At 47.0% G+C, this 21,853-nt stretch overlaps 1 protein-coding gene across 2 annotated transcripts in view; it reads right to left on the reverse strand.

Moving 5' to 3' along the window:
* Positions 1-21,853, reverse strand: part of TLN1 (talin 1) — a 690,102-nt gene that overhangs the window by 314,868 nt on the left and 353,381 nt on the right. For both annotated transcript variants that reach the window (XM_033937496.1, XM_033937486.1), the window contains 3 exons: positions 15,239-15,405; positions 14,546-14,674; positions 5,113-5,226 (listed from right to left, as the gene is read on the reverse strand). In XM_033937496.1, coding sequence (XP_033793387.1) covers positions 5,113-5,226; positions 14,546-14,674; positions 15,239-15,405 — 410 coding nt within the window. The remainder of the gene's footprint in view (positions 1-5,112; positions 5,227-14,545; positions 14,675-15,238; positions 15,406-21,853) is intronic.

Below are 21,853 nucleotides of genomic sequence, written 5' to 3' on the forward strand. Positions count from 1 at the left end.
CTGTTTAACTTTTTATAAAAGGACCCCTTAAAAAACTGGTAACATTCCCATTTGATAACATACCACAGGCAATACCATCATTTTAATAGTATGAACTCTCCCCGACCAAGACAGATGTAAACTTGATAGTGCATCGATTGCTGCTGGAGAATCATATCAACAGCGATCGAGTTGGTATCTTTAGTGCATGTAGTTCACAAAGAATGCAGACAGATGTGGGATTTAACCCTGGTTTTCAGTCCAGTCCTCCATTCCCCATCCTCCTCTCCTCTAATCCTACAGTTCTAAAGTAGTATGAGATCACCCTTCTCTAGCTCCCAGTTCAACAGCACACATACCATTTCACCCCAATCCTACAGCTCTGAACAAGAATTATGTTATTAATTATTTTGTTATGTATTTGTATACTGCCTTCTCTGGGGATTTAGGTCGATACGACTGCGAACACAAATCTTCTATTTTTCCAAATGCTCAAGGTTTACTCTACCGACTCTTCAGGACATCCGGAGAAGTCTGAACTCGCTAAACATAAAAGGTACTACATCAGAAATTATTCCACCATTCCTCCTGAAATGCTTTTTTTCAATCTTTGGCCCTGACATCTTAAACCTGGTCTGTACAAGTCTAACTTCAGGAACATTACCCAAAACATGGAAAGAGGCAATCATTCACCCAATAATCGAAGACCACAAAATCAGTGTACAAGAAGTTTCAAATTACCAGCCCATAGCGATCATCCCTTTCTTGGCAAAGCTTACCAAGAAAATTGTTTTTCACCAAATCTCAGGCTTCACTGAGAAAACCAAAGTTTTACACCCAAATCAAGCTGGATTCCGTCAACACCATTCCACAGAACTTTCACTTATTGGTTTAACCACAAAAATACTTTATCATCGAAGCTGGGACTTTAGATCATTTATTATTCTATTGTCCATGTATTTTGGCTTTTTGGAAATCAATTTGGGACCAAATAAATAGGTTGTTAGAAGTCAGATTTCTTCAAAAAACAATAAGCTTCTACTTATTCTGACTGAAATTGCCATTCAACATATTACATTCAATTGGAAAAATCAGAGTAGATTAAATTACAGTTTTTCATGCAGTTCTGTATGTCATATTTATAAAATGGAAAGAACGTTAGCCACACAGAGAGGATATTTTGGTAAATTTCAAGATGTTTGGGGACCATTAACAGACTTTTGTAATGAGTAGTAACATTACATTGTAATGAGTAGTAACATTTTTCCTTTGTAAGATAATTGAAATGAGGGGATAGGCATGGGTAGGCAGGATGATTTTTTGATATATTAATAGAATGTATATTGTACATAAGAACATTTGCAATGCCTCTGCTGGGTCAGACCTGAGGTCCATCGTGCCTGGCAGTCCGCTCACGCGGCGGCCCAACAGGTCCAGGACCTGTGCAGTAATCTTCTATCTATACCCCTCTATCCCCTTTTCCAGCAGGAAATTGTCCAATCCTTTCTTGAACCCCAGTACCGTACTCTGCCCTATTATGCTCTCTGGAAGCACATTTCAGGTGTCCACCACACGTTGGGTAAAGAAGAACTTCCTAGCATTCGTTTTGAATCTGTCCCCTTTCAACTTTTCTGAATGCCCTCTTGTTCTTTTATTATTCGAAGTTTGAAGAATCTGTCCCTCTCTACTCTCTCTATGCCCTTCATGATCTTGTAAGTCTCTATCATATCCCCTCTAAGTCTCCTCTTCTCCAGGGAAAAGTGATGCAATTTCTCCAATCTCTCAGCATATGAAAGGTCGCTCTCCTCTGAACCCTCTCGAGTAACGCCATATCCTTCTTAAGGTACGGCGACCAATATTGGACGCAGTACTCCAGATGCGGACGCACCATTGCCCGATACAATGGCAGGATAACTTCTTTCGTTCTGGTTGTAATACCCTTCTTGATTATGCCTAGCATTCTGTTTGCCTTCTTAGTGGCCGCTGCGCACTGTGCCATCAGCTTCATTGTCATGTCCACCATTACCTCCAAGTCCCTTTCTTGGGTACTCTCATTTAATAACATCCCTCCCATCGTATAGTTGTACCTCGGGTTTCTGCTTCCCACATGTAATACTTTACATTTTTCAACGTTGAAATTCATCTGCCATCTCGTCGCCCATTCCCCTAGTTTGTTCAAGTCCCTTTGCAGTCCTCTTTAGTCTGAGCTCCACTAAATAGTTTGGTGTCGTCCGCAAATTTTATTATCTTACACTGTTTCTAGATCATTTATGAATATATTAAATAGCAGCTGCCCGAGCACCAAGCCCTGCGGGACCCCACTCGTGACCCTCCTCCAGTCTGAGTAGTGGCCTTTCACTCCTACCCTCTGTTTCCTACCCGCCAACCAGTTTCTGATCCATCTATGTACGTCTCCTTCCACCCCATGGTTCTTCTGTTTCTGGAGTAGGTGTTCATGAGGCACCTTGTCAAAGGCATTTTGGAAATCTAGATATATGATGTCTATGGGGTCTCCTTTGTCCATCTGTTTGTCAATTCCTTTGAAGAAGTGCAATAAGTTCGTTAGGCACGATCTCCCCTTGCAGAAACCATGTTGGCTGGTTATCAGAAGTTCGTTTCTTTCAAAATGTTCATCGATGTTTTCTTTTATCAATGTTTCCACCATTTTCCCCGGATCCGAGGTCAGACTCACCGGTCTGTAGTTTCCCGGGTCACCTCTTGATCCCTTTTTAAAGATGGGCGTAACGTTGGCTCTCTTCCAGTCCTCCGGGATCACGCCTGTTTTCAGGGATAGATTGCAAATCTCCTCCTTTAATTCCTTCAGAACCCTTGGATGGATTCCGTCTGGACCCACTACTTGTCAGTTTTTAGTTTTTCTATCTGCCTGCGTACATCTTCAAGGCTCACATCCATGGATGTTAATTTTTCTGCTTGATTTCCATTGAAGAATTGCTCAGGTTCTGGTATGTTGGATGTGTCTTCGTTTGTAAATACAGACGAAAAGAACATGTTAAGTCTTTCTGCCACTTCTTTCTCCTCCTTCACCACTCCCTTCTTGTCTCTGTCGTCTAGCGGTCCCACCTCCTCCCTAGCTGGTTGCTTCCCTTTAACATATCTAAAGAACGGTTTAAAATTTTCGAGCTTCCCTGGCTAGCCTCTCATCATACTCTCTTTTGGCTTTTCGAACCACTCAGTGACATTCTTTTTGATACTTCCTGTGCTCTTTCCAGTTTCCCTCAGTTTTGTCCTTTTTCCATTTCCTGAATGAATTTTTCTTATTGCCTATCGCTTCCTTCACTATTTTAGTTATCCACGCCGGGTCTTTTGTTCGACTCTTTTTACACCCCTTTCTGAATCTGGGGATATACAGATTTTGCGCCTCGCTCACCATGTCCCTGAAGAAGGACCAGGCATGTTCTACCGTTTGCCATTTTTTGGAAGTGTTCCTAAGTTTCTTCCTTACCATTTCTCTCATTGCTTCGTAGTTTCCTTTCCTGAAGTTAAAAGTTGTCGCTATGGTTCTCTTTCCTTTCGGTATTCCTACCTCAACCTTGAACATGTTATGATCGCTGTTTCCCAATGGTCCCACTATCTCTACTTCCTTTGCAGGTCCCCTTAACCCATTTAGGAGTAGATCCAGAGTGGCATTTCCTCTCGTTGGTTCTCTAACAAGCTGCTCCATGAAACAATCTTGTATAGCCTCCAGGAATTCTGTCTCCCTAGCGCATTTTGAGCTTCCAAGACTCCAGTCTATCCCGGGGTAGTTGAAGTCTCCCATAATAACCGTGTTGTCGCTTTTGCATTCTCGCTTCATCTCGGCTTCCATTTCTTCATCGATATCTCCAGTTTGCCCGGGTGGACGATAGTATAGGCCCATCTTTATTTCAGGCCCTTTCCTTCCCGGTATTTTAACCCATAGCGATTCCAGCTTGTTGGTCGTCTTTACTGTGTCCATTTTTGTCGATTGTATGCTTTCTTTTATGTATAGGGCTATTCCACCTCCTTTCTGTCCTGACCTGTCCTGGTGATAGAGCTTGTACCCCGGCAGTGCTGTATCCCATTTGAATATGAATATATTAAATAGCAGTGGCCCGAGCACCGAGCCCTGTGGGACCCCACTCGTGACCCCCCTCCAGTCCGAGTAGTGGCCCTTCACTCCTAGGGATGGGAGGGGAGGGGAGGTTAACTTTCAGGAATGTCAGTTGATGATATTAATAGTAATACAAGTGATGTTTTTTCAATACAAATGTTATTTCTTGGTACACTTGATGTAAGTTGTAAAGTGAATAAAAAAAAAAAAATTTATAAAAATACTTTATCATCTTGATCACCACCAGTCAGTTCAGCTTATTTTCTTAGACCTCTCTTCAGCATTTGACATGATAGATCACAAGCACCTTCTGTCGCGTCTTAGCGAAATCATTATCACAGACCCCGACCACCTCTACCCAATCTCCGCCCACATAATAGTACTAATTGCACCTTGCATGTCCCGTGCCTCATCTGGAAGCCTTTCCTCTGACGTTGCAACGTCAGAGAAAAGGCTTCCAGTTCAGGCGCAGGATGCTTGTAGGAGCCACTGCCCATGGCTTTGTTCACTGAATCAGTTAGGAAAAGGGAGCTGGCTCGAAGATAACCCCGCATTGATCGCACCGTGGACCGGCGGTTGAACAACACTGTTTTGGGCCTGATGCACGTGCTGGCCCTGTGGACCGGCAGGAAATTTCTTTGGACCGGCACTGGTCCATGGACCGGTGGTTGAAGAACACTGATCTATCTAATGTACCTGGGGCAATGGCGGATTGAGTGACTTGTCCAGAGTCATTAGGAGCAGTGTGTGGTTTGAACCCACCTCCTCAGGGTGTTGAGGTTGCAGCTCTAAGCACTAGGCCACTCCCTTCCTTTCTTGGCCCATCCTACAGCTCTGTATGACTCTCTCCCCCTCCCTGCCCTAATTCTGTGTTTCTGTATGATTATTTCTTCCTCCCCCTTTTCTCACCTTACAGTACTGCATGAATATCAATTCCAAATATTTCTCCCCTTATTCTCCTCTTAGGAAGAGAAATACCATTCCACTCCCCTCTTCTCCACCTCACATCCCGGAGTGAGTGTTGCTCACTCTTCCCACCTCACCTTACAGCTCTGCACCAGCTGCTGCTGGGCTGCGGGATTCTTGTTGGACGTGGCTGCATGCTGGGCTGCAGCAATAGTCTGGGTGGCAGATGCTGCAGCTTGTTTTGCGGCATGCTGGTAGAAAAGAAAAATCAGATGATTAGAAGATCTCAGAGAAGGAACTTACTCAAGCTATTTCCCCAGAAGGTGAAAGAAAGGACTAGAGGAGTGGGGAATCCACAGTGGCACATGGAATGGAACAAATGAGAAGGGAACAAATGAGTCAGGCAAAGTCAAGCAGCTCTCCAAAATAAAGAAAAGTGATCATCGATAGCACTGTTAAGTCACCTATAAACTGAAATCTCTCTTAAATAAAAGTGCAATCAAATTTGTATCACTGTTCGGAAGTTTTGGGGAGTCAGTAAGTCACAAAAAAGGGCATTTTCAAACAGGATACAGCCACGTGATGGAAACATTGAGCATGAACATCCATTTTGCAAGCTGAAACATCCAAATTATGAATGGGGAAAAAAAAAAAGGGACACTGGCATCTGTATCTGCATAGAACAGCGGTCTCAAACTCTTGGCAGGGCCACATTTTAGATTTGTAGGTACCATAGCTAATGTCTTATTAAAGAAATGACAACTTTGCATGAGATAAAACTCGTTATTAGAGAATAACACGGAGACCGTTTACCGCGGTAAACCACGGGTCACCGCAGTAAATCTGCAGGAATGGAGACATTTGCAACTGGTTTACCGCAGGAATGGGGACAAGACCTTTTACCGCCCTGCGGGAATGGGGGACAAGACCTTTTACTGTACCGTGGGAGTGGTAAAAAGTCTTACTCCTGTGGTAAAAAAAATTGCACCCGTGTCAGACTCGGCATCTTCTCCCCAGCTCCTCTTGCGCCTATTTTACCTTCAGGAGCCAGCCATGCCACGATGAAGACAGAAGGAACCTAAAACCAAAGCCTGAGACCAATGTGATTTGAAGAATAAAATTACCAGACAACAAAAAGAAAAAGAATACATTTATTTTATATTTTGTGATTAGAATATTTCAGATTTGAAATATGTATCCTGCTAGAGCAGGTATTAGACATAACTGGGGACCACAAAGTCCAGGCTGTGCTTCTTTAGCTTCCAGCTGGCTTAGGGCTCTCTCTCTGACCAGGGGGCAGTTGCCCTAGTTGCCCTCCTTTAACATTATTCATGCCATGTGTGACTAAAGTATTCTGTTAGCTTGATTTTTCTATGTAGCATTCTGTAGTAATTTGGTTTGTTCAGTTTTCACAATAGTGAAGGGGACATTTGTGAAAGGGAGGAGAGATAGGTTTTGTTGAACCTTGATCTGTTTTATTTGTATTTATAAAATGACAATTGTTAGAGAATATAAGAACATAAGAATTGCCACTGCTGAGTCAGACCAGTGGTCCATCATGCCCAGCAGTCCGCTCACGCGGCGGCCCTCTGGTCTAAGACCAGCACCCTAACTGAGACTAGCCCTACCAGCGCACGTTTTTGTTCAGCAGAAACTTGTCTAACTTTGTCTTGAATCCTTGGAGGGTGTTTTCCCCTATAAAAGCCTCTGGAAGAGCATTCCAGCTTTCTACCCACATATACGTGACTGAAGGGCGGCACAGGGAGGCTTCGCCGGCATCAGTTTCTTTTCTAAAGTGCCGCGAAGGTAAGGGGGAGAGAGGGAGATAGATTTGGCTGGAGGTAGGGAAGGGGCCGCGCATGCGATTAGTGACCGCGCGGCTTCACTCCCTTAAGTTTCTTTATGCTGTGAAGGTAAGAGGGAGGGAGGGAGTTTCTCGGATTGCTGAAGGGCGGTGAGGAGGCGAGAGGGAAGGGTGGATGCTGCGGGAACAGGGCGGTGAAGGGGACGACAGGTTCGGGGATGGGGCAGTGAAGGGGACGATGGTCCGGTGACGGGGCAGTGAAGGGGACAGATTTTTCCCCCTTTCATTCTCTACTCATTAGTAACTATAGTAACTATAACGAGTTTTACCTCACACAAAGTTGTCATATAGCTGTAATATAGTTTATAAATTTTATAACTATAAGTCATACAGTTTTAAGGAGAAAATAAGTTCTTACCTGCTAATTTACTTTCTTTTAGCTTCTCCAGACCAGTAGAGGTTAATCTTACAAGTGGGTATATATCTCATCATGACCAGCAGATGGAGACTAAAACAAAACTGTGGAATAGTACATAAGAGATACCTTCCCTTATTCCTATTAGTCTGCCGAAAAAGCCAAACAGAACTAAGAACTGGAAACAGAAATAAACAATACTCTGAACAGGAGTAATAACTAACATACTCAAATGCTGTTGAAAAATGCAGAGGAAAGATACCAGAAAGAAAATGTCCCCACAGCTCACCAGCTAAGCCAGCTGAGCCACAGCCGCTGTTCTTCAATTCTCCCCGGCCCTAGAAAAATACTAGAACCCGCAGCAAAAAACAAAAACTGCCCGCGCAACAGCCACAACAACACGACAACAGATGGGGGGGACCTTTACTGGTCTGGAGAAGCTAAAAGAAAGTAAATTAGCAGGTAAGAACCTAATTTCTCCTTCTTTAGCACTCTCAGACTGGTAGAGGTTAATCTTACAAGTGGGACGTACCAAAGCAGTCCCCATCATGGGTGGGACCCACGAAGGGCCGACACAAGAACACGCTCATCGAACACCGCATCCTGACGTGCCTGAACGTCTACCCGGTAGTGTCTGACAAATGAATGCAAGGAAGACCAAACCGCAGCCTTACAAATGTTCCCTGGAGGCACAAGCAAAGACTCAGCCCAAGAAGCTGCCTGACCCCTAATGGATGGAATGAGCTTTGAGAAATTCTGGAACAGGCTTCTTCTTCAGAAGATAAGAGGAAACAATAGTCTCCTTGATCCAGCGCACAATAGTGGCCTTAGAAGCACCATCTCCCTGACGAGGACCCGCTAGAAGGACAAAGATGATCTGATTTCCAGATCTCCTGGGTCCTCTGCACATAAGAGCAAAGAACCCGACCGACATCCAACTTGCGCAACTGCTTCTGCTCAGAAGATCCCTCCCGACTACCCAACACCGGGAGGACCACTGCTTGATTGACATGAAAAGGAGAAACTACCTTTGGCAGCAAGGAAGGAACAGGCCTCAAGACAACTTGCTCCCTAAAAAACTCCAAGAAGGGAGCCCTACAAGAAAAAGCTTGCAGCTCAGAAACACGTCTAGCTGAAGTAATGGCCACCATGAAGACCGCTTTAAGAGTAAGGTCCTTCAAAGAGCAGTTGCCCAACGGTTCAAAAGGAGGGTGCACTAGCACTGATAGAACCAGATTCAGATCCCAAGATGGAACAGGGGGTCGTACGGGAGGCTTGAACAATTTGGCCGCCCACAAGAAGCGAATCACATCAGGAATGGCAGTCAAACGCTGACCTTTCAACAACCCCCGAAAGGCTGACAAGGCTGCAAGCTGAAACCAGAGAGAAGACCAAGCCAGTCCCCTTTCCAGGCCATCCTGCAAAAACTCTAAGATGTTAGGCAGGGAAGCGCTTAAAGAGACCACTTCATGCGCAGCACACCACTCCTCAAATAGATGCTAAACCCTCACATAAGCCCGAGAGGTGGAAAGCTTTCGGGACCCCAAGAGAGTCGAGATAACTTTATCTGAATATCCCTTCTTACCTAGACGACCCCTTTCAAGAGCTAAGCCATAAGACAGAAGGGACCCGGATCGAACATTGGAATGGGACCCTGCATCAGAAGGTCATCCAAGAGAGGCAGAGGAAGAGGATCCGCCACCAGATGCTTCATCAGATCCACATACTACGGTCACCGAGGCCAATCCAGAGCCACCAGAACCACGAGAACTGGATGGCAAATAATGCGGAGCAGAACTCTGCCCACCAATGGCCATGGATGGAACACATATAACAGCCCCTCCGTTGGCCATGGTTGAACCAGAGCATCCAGGCCCATGGCCAGACAGTCCTTGTGACGACTAAAGAAGTGGGGCATTTTGGCGTTGACACTCGTGGCCATCAAGTCCATCAGGGGCTGACCCCCAAGACTGCACTATCAACTGAAAGGCCATAGGGCTTAGACACTACTCTCTGGGATCTACCATGTGACAACTGAGGAAGTCCACCTGAACATTTTCCACCCCAGCTATGTGTGAGATTGAGATGTCCTGAAGGTGAGACTCTGCCCAGACCATAAGCAGAGCCACCTCCTGTGCTACCTGAGTGCTCTTGGTGCCTCCCAGACGAATGACATAAGCCACCACCGTGGCATTGTCCGACAGAACTCTGACTGACTTGCCCGACAAGAAGGAGTGGAAGGCTAACAGCGCCAAGATGGACAGCTCTGGTCTCCAACACATTGATCGACCAGGAAGCCTCCTCTGTAGGCCAGGTGGCCTGAGCTGAATGACCTAGACACTGAGCCCCCCAACCGAGGAGACTGGCATCCATGAGAAGCACCGTCCACTGTGGTGGATCCAGACTCGTCCCCTGAACAAGATGAGAGATCTGGAGCCATCACCGAAGACTACAGCGCGCCAAGCCTCGCAGAGGAACAGGGAGATCCAAACTGTGCCTTTGGGGCGACTATCTCTGGAGCAGAGCAAACTGAAGAGGACAAAAGGGGGCCCGCACTCACCTCACTACATCTAGGGAAGCCGCCTTCGACCCCAAGACTTGGAGGAAATCCTGCGCCCGAGGACACCAGGACGCCATAAGGAGGCAAATCTGAGATTGAAATTTGCTTACCCGGGCCTCTGGAAGGAAGACCATCCCCAAGCAGGTGTTGAACAGAACCCCAAGGGACTCCAAACACTAAGATAGGACCAACCAACTGTTGGAAAGGTTGACCACCCAGCCCAGCGACTGGAGAAACTCTACCACCCGAGCCGTAACCCGGGTGCTCTCCTGCAATAACTTTGCCCAAATCAAATAGTCGTCCAGATAGGAATGCACCAGAATGCCCTCTGACTGCAAGGCTGCCGCGACGACCACCATAACCTTGGTGAATGTCCGGGGTGCCGTGGCCAGACCAAAGGGAAGCGCACAGAACTGATAGTGCTGACCCAAGATTGCAAAGTAAAGGAAGCGCTGATGAGGCCCGAATGCGAACATGCAAGTAGGCCTCCGTCAGATCGAGAAAAGTCAGGAACTCCGCCTGGCTGCACCACCAGAATGACCGACCACAGTGTGTCCATGCGAAAAGAGAGAATTCTGAGAGCCCTGTTGACCCCTTTTAAATCTAGGTTGGGCCGATAGGTCCCCTACTTTTTGGGCACCACAAAGTAAATGGAGTACCTGCCGGTGCTGCACTACTGAGGGGGGCACTGGAACAATTGCTTTGAGATCTAGCAAGCGCTGAAGGGTCTGGTGAAAGGCCTGCGTCTTCCATGCCATTTGACACGGAGAGGCTAGAAAATGATCTGGCAGAGAGCGGGCAAACTTCAGAGCATAACCATCCAGCACCACCTCCAAGACCCACTGATCGGACATGATAATGGCCCACTTGGGAAAAAAGTTGCACAGCCGGGCACCCACTGGAACCAAAGGGGGCGCTGGCAACGGTCATTGTTCAGGACGGGCAGTGGGGGAACCGGCGAAGGGATTCCCAGCCTCCCCGAAAGGACTGCATGCGCTGATAAAACCAACCCTTCAGCCTGGAAAGTAGCAGCCCCACGCCCAGGCCGATACTTGCGGAACTCCTGCAAACGCCTGTGGGCAGTGCCACCCTGAGTCGTCGGGCAGGCACGGTCCTCAGGCAGGCGGGGCACCTTAGAATCCGTCAGAGTCTGAATCAACTTATCTAAGTCCTCTCCAAACAAAAAAGACCCCCGAAAGAGAAATTTGGTAAGCTTAGTTTTGGACACGGCATCCGCCGAGCAAGCGTGAAGCCACACGGTACAGCGCGCAGCCACTCCAAAAGTCATAGACTTAGCCGACATCCGCACCAAGTCATAGAGAGCATCCGAGAGGAACGAGGCACTCATCTCAATCTTTGTCCACTAAGGACCAGTCATCAGACTCACGATCCAGGACACGCTCGCCCCACCAAAACACGGCGCGAGCCACCAGACCCCCACCCGCCTGGAGCCCCAAGAGAGAGACATCAAAATTCTGCTTAAGAATGGTCTCCATCTTACACTCCTCAGAGTCCCGTAAGGCATAAACATCCTCAACAGGCAATGTAACATAGAAACATAGAAACATAGAAAGATGACGGCAGAAAAGGGCCAAGGCCCATCAAGTCTGCCCACTATAGACCCTCCCCTTAAGATTAGCTAGTGTTTTGCCCTGACCCTCTTAGGGATCCCACATGGGCGTATGACGCTTAGAAATCGCTGAGACCACCGAGTCCACCACTGATGACTTTAAAGTACCCTATCCCCCTCCGGGATGGAATACAAACGAGCCATGGTGCGCGCTAACCGAAACGGCGGCACCAGTACAATATCCCAAATATTCTGATGCATAGGAAAAGAGCGGGAAACAGTACGGATCCCCCAAAGAGGGTCCCCCAAAAGCGGGGTCTCCGGTGGTGCTTCTTCAAAACACAGCACCGACAAGACCTGCTGAATTAGGTCTGGTAGCTCATCCCTCTGAAAAAGGCGCACCACGGACGCCTCTTCGCCAGAAGGCAGGAAACCCGCTGCACCACCTCCAGCAGCCATCCCCTCGAGAGGATCCTAGAATTCCTCAAAAGGGTCCAGATCCTCATCCAAGCCAACACGCTCCTCGGACCACCAATCCTCATCCCAAGCCACCCTCGGGCGCTTGGATGAGGGAGGAGGAAGAGGGGACACCAAAGGAGAAGAGGGAGGCAAAGCCACAGGGAGTCGGAAGAACACCTTCCTCCCCCCCGTCCGAAACCCCCTGGGCGCAAGTGGGACCCCTAGCCACCTGAAAATAGGCTCTGCACAAAGAAAAAATCAAATCAGGGGAAAAAACTCCCGGGGGTCCCAAGGGACTCCCTGCTACAGCAGGGGACCCAGTTGAAACCTGCCCCCATTTTTCCAGTACAGGGGGAAGGTCACCTGAGGTTGCAGACAAAATGGAGGGGCCAGACTAAGAAAATGGCAAAGTACGCGCCAAAAACAACCCCTCCAGGGCCTGTAGCGGCTGGAAAGCCTGAACTGTCCCAGCCGCTAAAGAAGGCAAGCTGACATCAACTGTTAAAAATCAGCTGAGAGGGAGTCCCGAGCCAAACCGGCGGAAAGGGAATCCTTTTTACCCTTACTGTCGGTGGGTGAGGAAAACCCTCTGTGGGCGGTGGGGGAAGACCGGGCTTCCCCACTGCTACCAGCCGACTTGCAAGGCACTAGTGGCGGGGAGCTCTGGGTACCTGCAGCCACTACCGAGAGAGCTCCACTACCGCACCGGCCTGTACACCGCTTGCACAGGCCGGCCACAAGTGCCTCACATCTGGAGCACAATGAGCACTTTTCCTCTTGCGAAGTGCTCATTGCTCCACAGGCAACCTAGCTAAAACCAAAGTGCCAGTTAGTAAAAAAAAACCCAGCAAAATATAGTAACCTTAAAGGGACAGCAACTCTTCAGACTGGCACTACCTCAGGATTTTTTTTTTTTTTTTTAAACAGAACAATCTCCACAAGCTCTCAAAGCAATATGCCTTGCTTGAATTAGGGGGCAAGGCTTACTGCTGAGGCTCCTCTAAAAAAATGGGGGGAGGTGGAGGAAATGGGGAAGGGACCCAGCACGAGATCCGCCGGGTTTGATACCCCCGAGATTGGACGGACATCCAAATAGGGCCCAACCAAGCTCAATCTGGCCAAAAACAGGGACTAGAAAACCCTAAACAAATTCCAACAGCCCTACCAAGGGAGATGGGTACAGTTCACTCACACCTGCTGGAGACTGAAAGAAGACTGATAGGAATAGGGGACGGTATCTCTTATGTACTATTCCACAGTTTTGTTTCAGTCTCCACTTGCTGGTCATGATGAGATATATACCCACTTGAAAGATTAACCTCTACTGGTCTGGAGAGTGCTAAATAATATAGTTTATAAATAAGAACATAAGAACATAAGCATTGCCTCTGCTGGGTCAGACCAGGGGTCCATCGTGCCCGGCAGTCCGCTCCCGCGGCGGCCCTCCAGGTCCATGACCTGAAAGTTTTCCCTACCTAACCTAAAATGTCCATACCCTATTCGCTCAATGTCCTGTAAGGTAAACCTCTATCTGTACCCTGTTATCCCCTTAATTGCTTTTGACTATCCCCTTAATTGTACCCTGTTATCTTTCCTTAATTGCTTTTGATAATTTCAGCTATACACAGCTGAAAGCAGTGCAACATGCAGAAAGTGAAAAACTATCAAACTATCAATTGCAAGATTCAAGATTTTGGACCATCTATTTTGAGGCCCTCAGTATTATAAAGAATGATTCTTTATGGAAAACTTGTGCCTTAAGAGTCTGGCGGTCACATCTGCAAATGCCTTCAGCGCTCACCTCCTCCAGCACCGGACACACACACAAGCTACACTGCCTCCAATGGTTATCTTATGTTATGGAACATTGCCCACCTCACTGCTGTAACCTCACGCAAGCGCTTTCTTGCATCTGCACGTGATTGGACTCCACCTCACAATCGTGTACAGACGCAGGAAAGCACTTGCGTGAGGTTACAGTGACAGCCGGATGCGACCGCTGGACACTTAAGGCACAAGTTATCCATAAAGAATCATTCTTTATAATACCGAGGGCCTCAAAATAGTGCCTGGTGGGCCGCATACGACTTATGAGTTTGAGACCACTGGCATAGAACATCCAGTTTAGAACATAGCCACACAGATTTCATAAGAACATCTGGGTCAGACCAATGGCCCATCAAGGCCAGTAGCCCATTCTCACAGTGGCCCATTAAGGTCATTAGTGCCTGGCCAAAACCCAAAGGCTACTGAACAGAAAGGCAGCCTAGTGGTTATTGTTACCATTATTTAAGTATTTGTACGTATTGTATTGTTTTCTAATTGTAAATTTTATAATGTACATCGCTTAGAATGTTTGATTAAGCGATTAATCAAGTCACCTAATAAACTTGAAACTTGTCAGTGCAGTGGACCGTAAACAAAGCCCTAGCAAAAAAAACCAAAAAGGGGAGCCCCATCAACTGCTTCCTCTGCTTTCCTCTATCTTTGCATTGGCTGACTTCTTTGTCCCCTCAATGCAAAGATAGAAGAAGCAGTTAATGGGAAAAGAGGAGTGAATGTCTCCAATGCACAAAGCACTGCGGCATGAAAACGACTGGAGGAGGGTCAAGCAGCAGAGGAAACAGAAAGAGGGTGGGGAGTAAGGAAGTGGTAGAACAGGGGCAGCAGGGAGAGTGGGAGGGGATAAAAGGAAGTGGACTGGAGCAGGAGTGGAACTAGGAATGGAACTGCAATCCAAGACAGAGAGACAGATCTCTCACCTCCAGCTTGTGGACTAGTTTTTTCTTGATGGCATTCTGTGCTGCTGCATTGGTAGCCATGCGAAGACCCTCAGCTGCTTCTCTCAGTTTCTGCTGCTGTTCTTCGCTGTCTGGGTGGGCTGCAGCCCCCTGACAATTTACAAGCAAAGCACTGAAAACATTACATTTTATTTATGTATGAAGGTGTAACAAAACTTATATCATGACAGCCTGCAGGTTCCACTCACTAAATTGACAGGTTCCTTTCTGGTCACAGTCTTACTCCCCACTATTCGCCTCGGAGCAAGGTTCTGCCCTTCCCTCTTCCATTCACAGTCCCACTCTACCCTTCTTCTGTAGGCACCTCTCATATGCCTGGTCTCCCTTCTCCTACAAGTTCCCCTCCCAAATATGGTCAAACACCTCTTCCCCCCTTCAAGTTATCTTTCACCCACTGTCATATCTTTCCTGCCCTTACAGATCTTCTCTACACATCCTTTCTCCCACAGACTTCCGCTCTACCCAACTGTCTTACTCTCTTCTCCTCATTTCCGATCTATCCTCCTAGAGACCCCTCCTTTCCACAACCCTCCAGTTCCTCTCCTAGAAGACTTTGTTGATCTCAAACCCTGACGTCCATCCTCCAAGCACATTCCCCAGTGTACTGCTCCCTCCATGCTGATTAAGACAACAGCTTATTAGCAGGTCTCTTACCTTTGCGGCTTCCACCATCTTAGCTGTAGCATCAGCCAGGATCTTAGCAGCACTAAGCAGTTTGCGCGAGTTCTCCAAGTCGGTTTCTCCCTCAGCATCAGCTTTGATTGCATTGACAAGGTCAGAGGTTGCCTGAGCAAGAATACGAGCTTGACGTACCATTTCACCTGAAAACAAACCCTACTTATTAGTGGTTTCAACATATATTTATTAGGTTTCATGTTGTCTTCTTGAAGTGTTCTACACCAACCAATCTGCTCCTCTCAAGATTCACAGGACTAAAATAAAATGGATGCTTATGAGTTCTGGTAGATAAGACATATATTGCAGACATGTTTACCTTATGATACTACTACAGAACACTTCCATAAAGTAGAAAAGGGAAGTGACAGCCACGTGGAAGCTTCCAAACATGATCAGGAGAGCAGGTCTAGGGTGCCTGCAATGCATTTTCTCTGCATGTCAATGAAGAACAAACCATACTAACAAAAGAGAGGTTTGATTTCAAGAGGATAAATCACCTACAACAAAAAGCTGGTTGTGAAACATACAAAAGAATCAGCATGGGTTCAGCCAAGGGTAGTCTTACCTCATCAATCAGTTAGCTTAGCAGGATTTAAAAAAGGTTTGGATCATTTCCTAAAAGTGAAGTCCATTGGCCATTATTGAGATGGCTTGGGAATATCTACTGCTTATTCCTAGGATAAGCAGCATAAAGTTTAAGTTTATTAGGTGTTTATATACCGCCTATCAAGGTTTTTTATCTAAGCGGTTTTACAATCAGGTACTCAAATATTTTCCCTATCTGTCCCGGTGGGCTCACAATCTATCTAACGTACCTGGGGCTATGGAGGACTGAGTGACTTGCCCAGGGTCAGAAGGAGCAGCACAGGGTATGAACCCACAACCCCAGGGTGCTGGGGCTGTAGCTCCTACCACTGCGCCACACTTGGGGGATCTAGCTAGGTACTTAGGACCTGGGCTGACCACTGTTGTAAACAGGATACTGGGCTTGATGGACCTTCGTTTTGTCCTAATATGGCAATTCTTATGTTCTTAATTCGGGTACTGAATCCTGCTACTTGTCTCTTCTCTAGACTTCTTAGCTTCCTGCTGTTATTGGTTATGACCCCTTTGGCACCTGTTCAAGTTCTTTGTTTTGCAGGGGGTGGGGGTTGAATAAGAATATGAAGAGAGGAGAACTACAATTGACTAACCACAAATGCAAAAAACCTAAATGGGGTGAGTCCTATCAGCACATGCTCCGAATGGAGGAAGAGCTAGCACGGAAAATTAAGAAAGGGGATAAATCTTTCTTCAGCTATATTAGTGACAGGAAAAGAATCAAAGATGGGATAGAATGCCTGAAACAATCGGATGGTAACTTTGCGGAATCAGATTCTGAGAAGGCAGAACTACTAAACAAATACTTCTGTTCGGTGTTCACCCGCGAAGCGCCGGGAGCTGGTCCACAGCTGCAGACGGGAGATAACCAGAAAGACCCGTTTCAAGATTTCGAATTTACGCCCAGTAGCGTCTATGACGAACTATCAAGACTCAAAGTAAACAAAGCCATGGGGCCGGATAACCTACACCCCAGAATGCTCAGGGAGTTAAGGGAAGTCCTGGCAGAACCATTATCTGTTCTTTTCTATCTTTCCCTAAGCACAGGAAGGGTCCCCTTGGACTGGAAAACCGCCAATGTAATCCCACTACACAAAAAGGGCTGCAGGACAGAGACAGCAAACTACAGACCAGTGAGTCTCACGTCTATAGTGTGTAAACTCATGGAAACACTGATCAAACAGAATCTTGACACAATCCTAGACGAAAAAAAACTGCGTGATCCACACCAACACGGGTTCATCCAGGGTAGATCCTGCCAATCTAATCTGATTAGCTTTTTTGACTGGGTTACTGCTCTGAGAGGGTTGTTGATTCACTGCTCTGAGAGGAGGCAGGCGGCGTCGGTGCTGAGCACCGAAGGAAGTAGTCAGGAGGACAGCAGGCTCGGGGTAGCGGCGAGAGTTCGCTCCGCCCCCCCCACGCGTCACAGGCAGCGCCGGACTCCCCCTTAAAGGGGAGGAGCCAGCGCGGCACACGCGGTGCCGAAGAGAGAGCTGAGAAGGGGAGCAGGAAGCGGTTGTTGATTCACTGCTCTGAGAGGAGGCAGGCGGCGTCGGTGCTGAGCACCGAAGGAAGTAGTCAGGAGGACAGCAGGCTCGGGGTAGCGGCGAGAGTTCGCTCCGCCCCCCCCCACGCGTCACAGGCAGCGCCGGACTCCCCCTTAAAGGGGAGGAGCCAGCGACGCCCAGCCGTTCGGCGCCCGGCGAAGGCGCGCGGCAAAGGCGCTCGCCTTAGCGAGAGCGCCTTTGCGAAGGGCCTCAAGAAGGGCCAAGTTACTACACCCAGGAGCACCAGGGAAAGACTGAAGGGTACAGAAGAAGCAGGCGCAGAAGGAACGAACACACACAAGCAACAGTAAGGTAAGGTAGAACACAGCACACACAAGAAGTAGGCAGTAAGGCAAGAAGCAGGTGCAGAAAGAAGCAGGCTCACAAGGAACACGTAGTCTTAAGTGTTATATTAAAGTAGGAACAACTATGGAAGCAGAGGGAAACCAGAAGATGAGCTTTCCAGTGTTCTGCACCGACTGTCATATGTATGACTACCTCCCCTCGGGGAGACAGTCGTATGTATGCGGTCGGTGTCAGGAGCTGGAAAGCTTGAAGAAGGAAGTCAAGCGACTAGAGGACAGGATACAGGAGCTAGAAGGACTTTACACCACGGAGGACCCAATCAGGACAACTGAAGACTTCATGAGCGAGAGGCACATCGAGGAGGAAGTCAGGGAACTCGAGAAATTCATTGAGGAGGCATACAGAAAGAGGGTGGAAGAGAACGAACTTCAGATGAAAGAAGAAATTACAGCAACATCGAAGGGAGAGCAAGAAACAGAAGACCACAAAGAAGACACCGACGGAGAAAAAACGCAAGAAGGCGAGAAATTGACCAGTCGATGCCCAGAGGAAGAAAGAGAGAAACATACCGAGGACATCGACCTGAGACCGAAGCGAACATTGAAGAAGGGAAGGTCAGCGATCCTAGTGGGGGACTCGATCCTGAGGCAGGTGGACAGCCACATAGCAGGAGGGAGAGAGGACCGACTGGTGACCTGCCTCCCGGGAGCGAGAGCCAAGGACATCGTGGACAAAATTGGAAAGATCCTGGAAGGAGCGGAGACGGAAGAGACTACAGTAATGATCCACATCGGGACAAACGATGTCAGCAGGAGGGACTATAGAAGAAACACACTGATAGAACAGTTCAAGATTCTGGGAATGAAGCTGAAGATGAGGACCCAGAAGATAGCGTTCTCAGAGATCTTACCGGTGCCGAGGGCAGATGTGAAAAGGCAAGAGGAACTACAATCAATAAATGCATGGATGAGGAGATGGTGTGAGGAAGAAGGATTCCACTTCGTGAGGAACTGGACGACGTTCTGGGGCAAGAGCAAGCTCTACAGGAGAGATGGACTGCACCTGAGTGCAGCGGGAACTAGACTTCTAGCAAACAACATCAAGAGAGGAATAGAACAGGCTTTAAACTAACAAGAAGGGGAAAGCCGACAGTCGACCAAGCATCGATGATTCGGAAAAAGGTATCTTGTGAAGATACTAAGGAGATAAAAGGCTGGGATGGAACAAGGGACAAATTACAGGAGTCGACTAACAAAGGAGAGGAGATTAGAAAGATCATAACCAAAGAGAAGAATCTAATGACCAAAGAGAAGAATCTAATGACCAAAGCACAGGGAAAGGAATTGAAGGCAACAAAATTCCAGGAGCTGAATTGCATATATACTAATGCAAGGAGCCTAAGAAACAAAATGGGAGAATTAGAAGCCATGGCCATTGCAGAGAACATAGACATCATTGGAATCTCCGAAACATGGTGGTATGAGGAAAGCAGATGGGATACAGCACTGCCGGGGTACAAACTCTATCGCCAAGACAGATTAGGACAGAAAGGCAGTGGAATAGCACTATACATAAAAGAAAACATACAATCGACAAGAATGGACACAGTAGAGACGGCCAACAAGCTAGAATCGCTATGGGTTAAAATACCAGGAAGGAAAGGGCCTGAAATAAAGATAGGCCTATACTATCGTCCACCCGGACAAACCGGAGATATCGATGAAGAAATGGAAGCCGAGATGAAGCGAGAATGCAAAAGCGGTAACACAGTTATTATGGGAGACTTCAACTACCCTGGGATAGACTGGAGTCTTGGAAGCTCAAGATGCGCCAGGGAGGCAGACTTTCTAGAGGCTGTACAAGATTGCTTCATGGAGCAGCTTGTTAGAGAACCGACGAGAGGAAATGCCACTCTCGATCTAATCCTAAATGGGCTAAGGGGACCTGCAAAGGAAGTGGAAGTAGTGGGACCGTTGGGAAACAGCGATCATAATATGATCAAGTTCAAGGTGGAAATAGGAATACTGAAAGGAAAGAGAACCATAGCGACAACTTTTAACTTCAAGAAGGGAAACTACGAAGCAATGAGAGGAATGGTAAAGAAGAAACTTAGGAACACTTCCAAAAAATGGCATACGGTAGAACATGCCTGGTCCTTTTTCAAGAATACAGTGAGCGAGGCGCAAAATCTGTATATCCCCAAATTCAGAAAAGGGTGCAACAAGAGTCGAACAAAAGACCCAGCGTGGATAACTAAAATAGTGAAGGAAGCGATAGGCAATAAGAAAAATTCATTCAGAAAATGGAAAAAGGACAAATCTGAGGGAAACTGGAAAGATCACAGAAAGTATCAAAAAGAATGTCACCGTGTAGTTTGAAAAGCCAAAAAAGAGAATGAAGAGGGGCTAGCCAGGGAAGCATGAAATTTCAAGCCGTTCTTTAGATATATTAAAGGGAAACAGCCGGCTAGGGAGGAGGTGGGAACACTGGACGACGGAGACCAGAAGGGAGCGGTGAAGGAAGAGAAAGAGGTCGCAGAAAGACTTAACATGTTCTTTTCATCGGTATTTACAAACGAAGACACAACCAACATACCGGAACCTGAACAAATCTTCAAGGGAAATCAAGCACAAAAGTTAACATCCATGGAAGTGAGCCTTGATGAGGTGCGCAGGCAGATAGAAAAACTAAAAACTGACAAATCGCCGGGTCCGGATGGAATCCATCCAAGGGTTCTGAAGGAACTAAAGGAGGAAATAGCAGAACTACTGCAGCAAATTTGCAACCTATCTCTGAAAACAGGTGTGATTCCGGAGGATTGGAAGATAGCCAACGTAACGCCCATCTTTAAAAAGGGATCAAGAGGGGACCCGGGAAACTACAGACCGGTGAGTCTGACCTCGGTTCCGGGGAAAATGGCGGAAGCACTGATAAAAGAAAACATCGATAAACATTTTGAAAGAAACGAACTTCTGAAAACCAGCCAACATGGTTTCTGCAGGGGAAGATCGTGCCTGACTAACTTACTGCACTTCTTTGAAGGAATTAACAAACAAATGGACAGAGGAGACCCCATAGACATCATATACCTAGATTTCCAGAAAGCCTTTGACAAGGTGCCTCATGAACGTCTACTCCGGAAACTGAAGAACCATGGGGTGGACGGAGACGTGCATAGATGGATCAGAAACTGGTTAGAAGGTAGGAAACAGAGGGTAGGGGTGAAGGGCCACTACTCAGACTGGAGAAAGGTCACGAGTGGTGTTCCGCAGGGCTCGGTGCTCGGGCCGCTGCTTTTTAACATATTCATAAATGATCTAGAAACAGGGACGAAGTGTGAGATAATAAAATTTGCGGACGACACCAAACTATTTAGTAGAGCTCGGACAAAGGAGGACTGCGAAGAATTGCAAAGAGACTTGGACAAACTAGGGGAATGGACAGAGAGATGGCAGATGAAATTCAATGTTGGGAAGTGTAAAGTATTGCATGTGGGAAGCAAAAACTCGAGGTATAATTATGTGATGGGAGGGAAGTTTTTGAATGAGAGTGCACAAGAAAGGGACTTTGGGGTGATGGTGGACATGACAATGAAGCCGACAGCACAGTGCGCAGCTGCCGCTAAGAGAGCGAATAGAATGCTAGGTATAATCAAGAAAGGTATTACAACCAGAACGAAAGAAGTTATCCTGCCGCTGTATCGGGCAATGGTGCGTCCACATCTTGAGTACTGCGTCCAGTATTGGTCACCGTACCTTAAAAAGGATATGGCATTGCTCGAGAGAGTTCAGAGGAGAGCAACACGACTGATTAAGGGGATGGAAAACCTTTCATATGCTGAGAGATTGGAAAAACTGGGACTCTTTTCCCTAGAAAAGAGAAGATTAAGAGGGGATATGATAGAGACTTACAAGATCATGAAGGGCATAGAGAGAGTAGAGAGGGACAGATTCTTCAAACTTTCAGAAAATAAAAAAACAAGAGGGCATTCGGAAAAGTTGAAAGGAGGCAAATTCAAAACTAATGCTAGGAAGTTCTTCTTTACACAACGTGTGGTGGACACCTGGAATACAATTCCAGAGGAAGTTATAGGGCAGAGTACAGTACTGGGGTTTAAGAAAGATTTGGACAAATT

Source organism: Geotrypetes seraphini, chromosome 1 (assembly GCF_902459505.1).
Source record: "Geotrypetes seraphini chromosome 1, aGeoSer1.1, whole genome shotgun sequence".
Taxonomy (NCBI): Eukaryota; Metazoa; Chordata; class Amphibia; order Gymnophiona; family Dermophiidae; genus Geotrypetes; species Geotrypetes seraphini.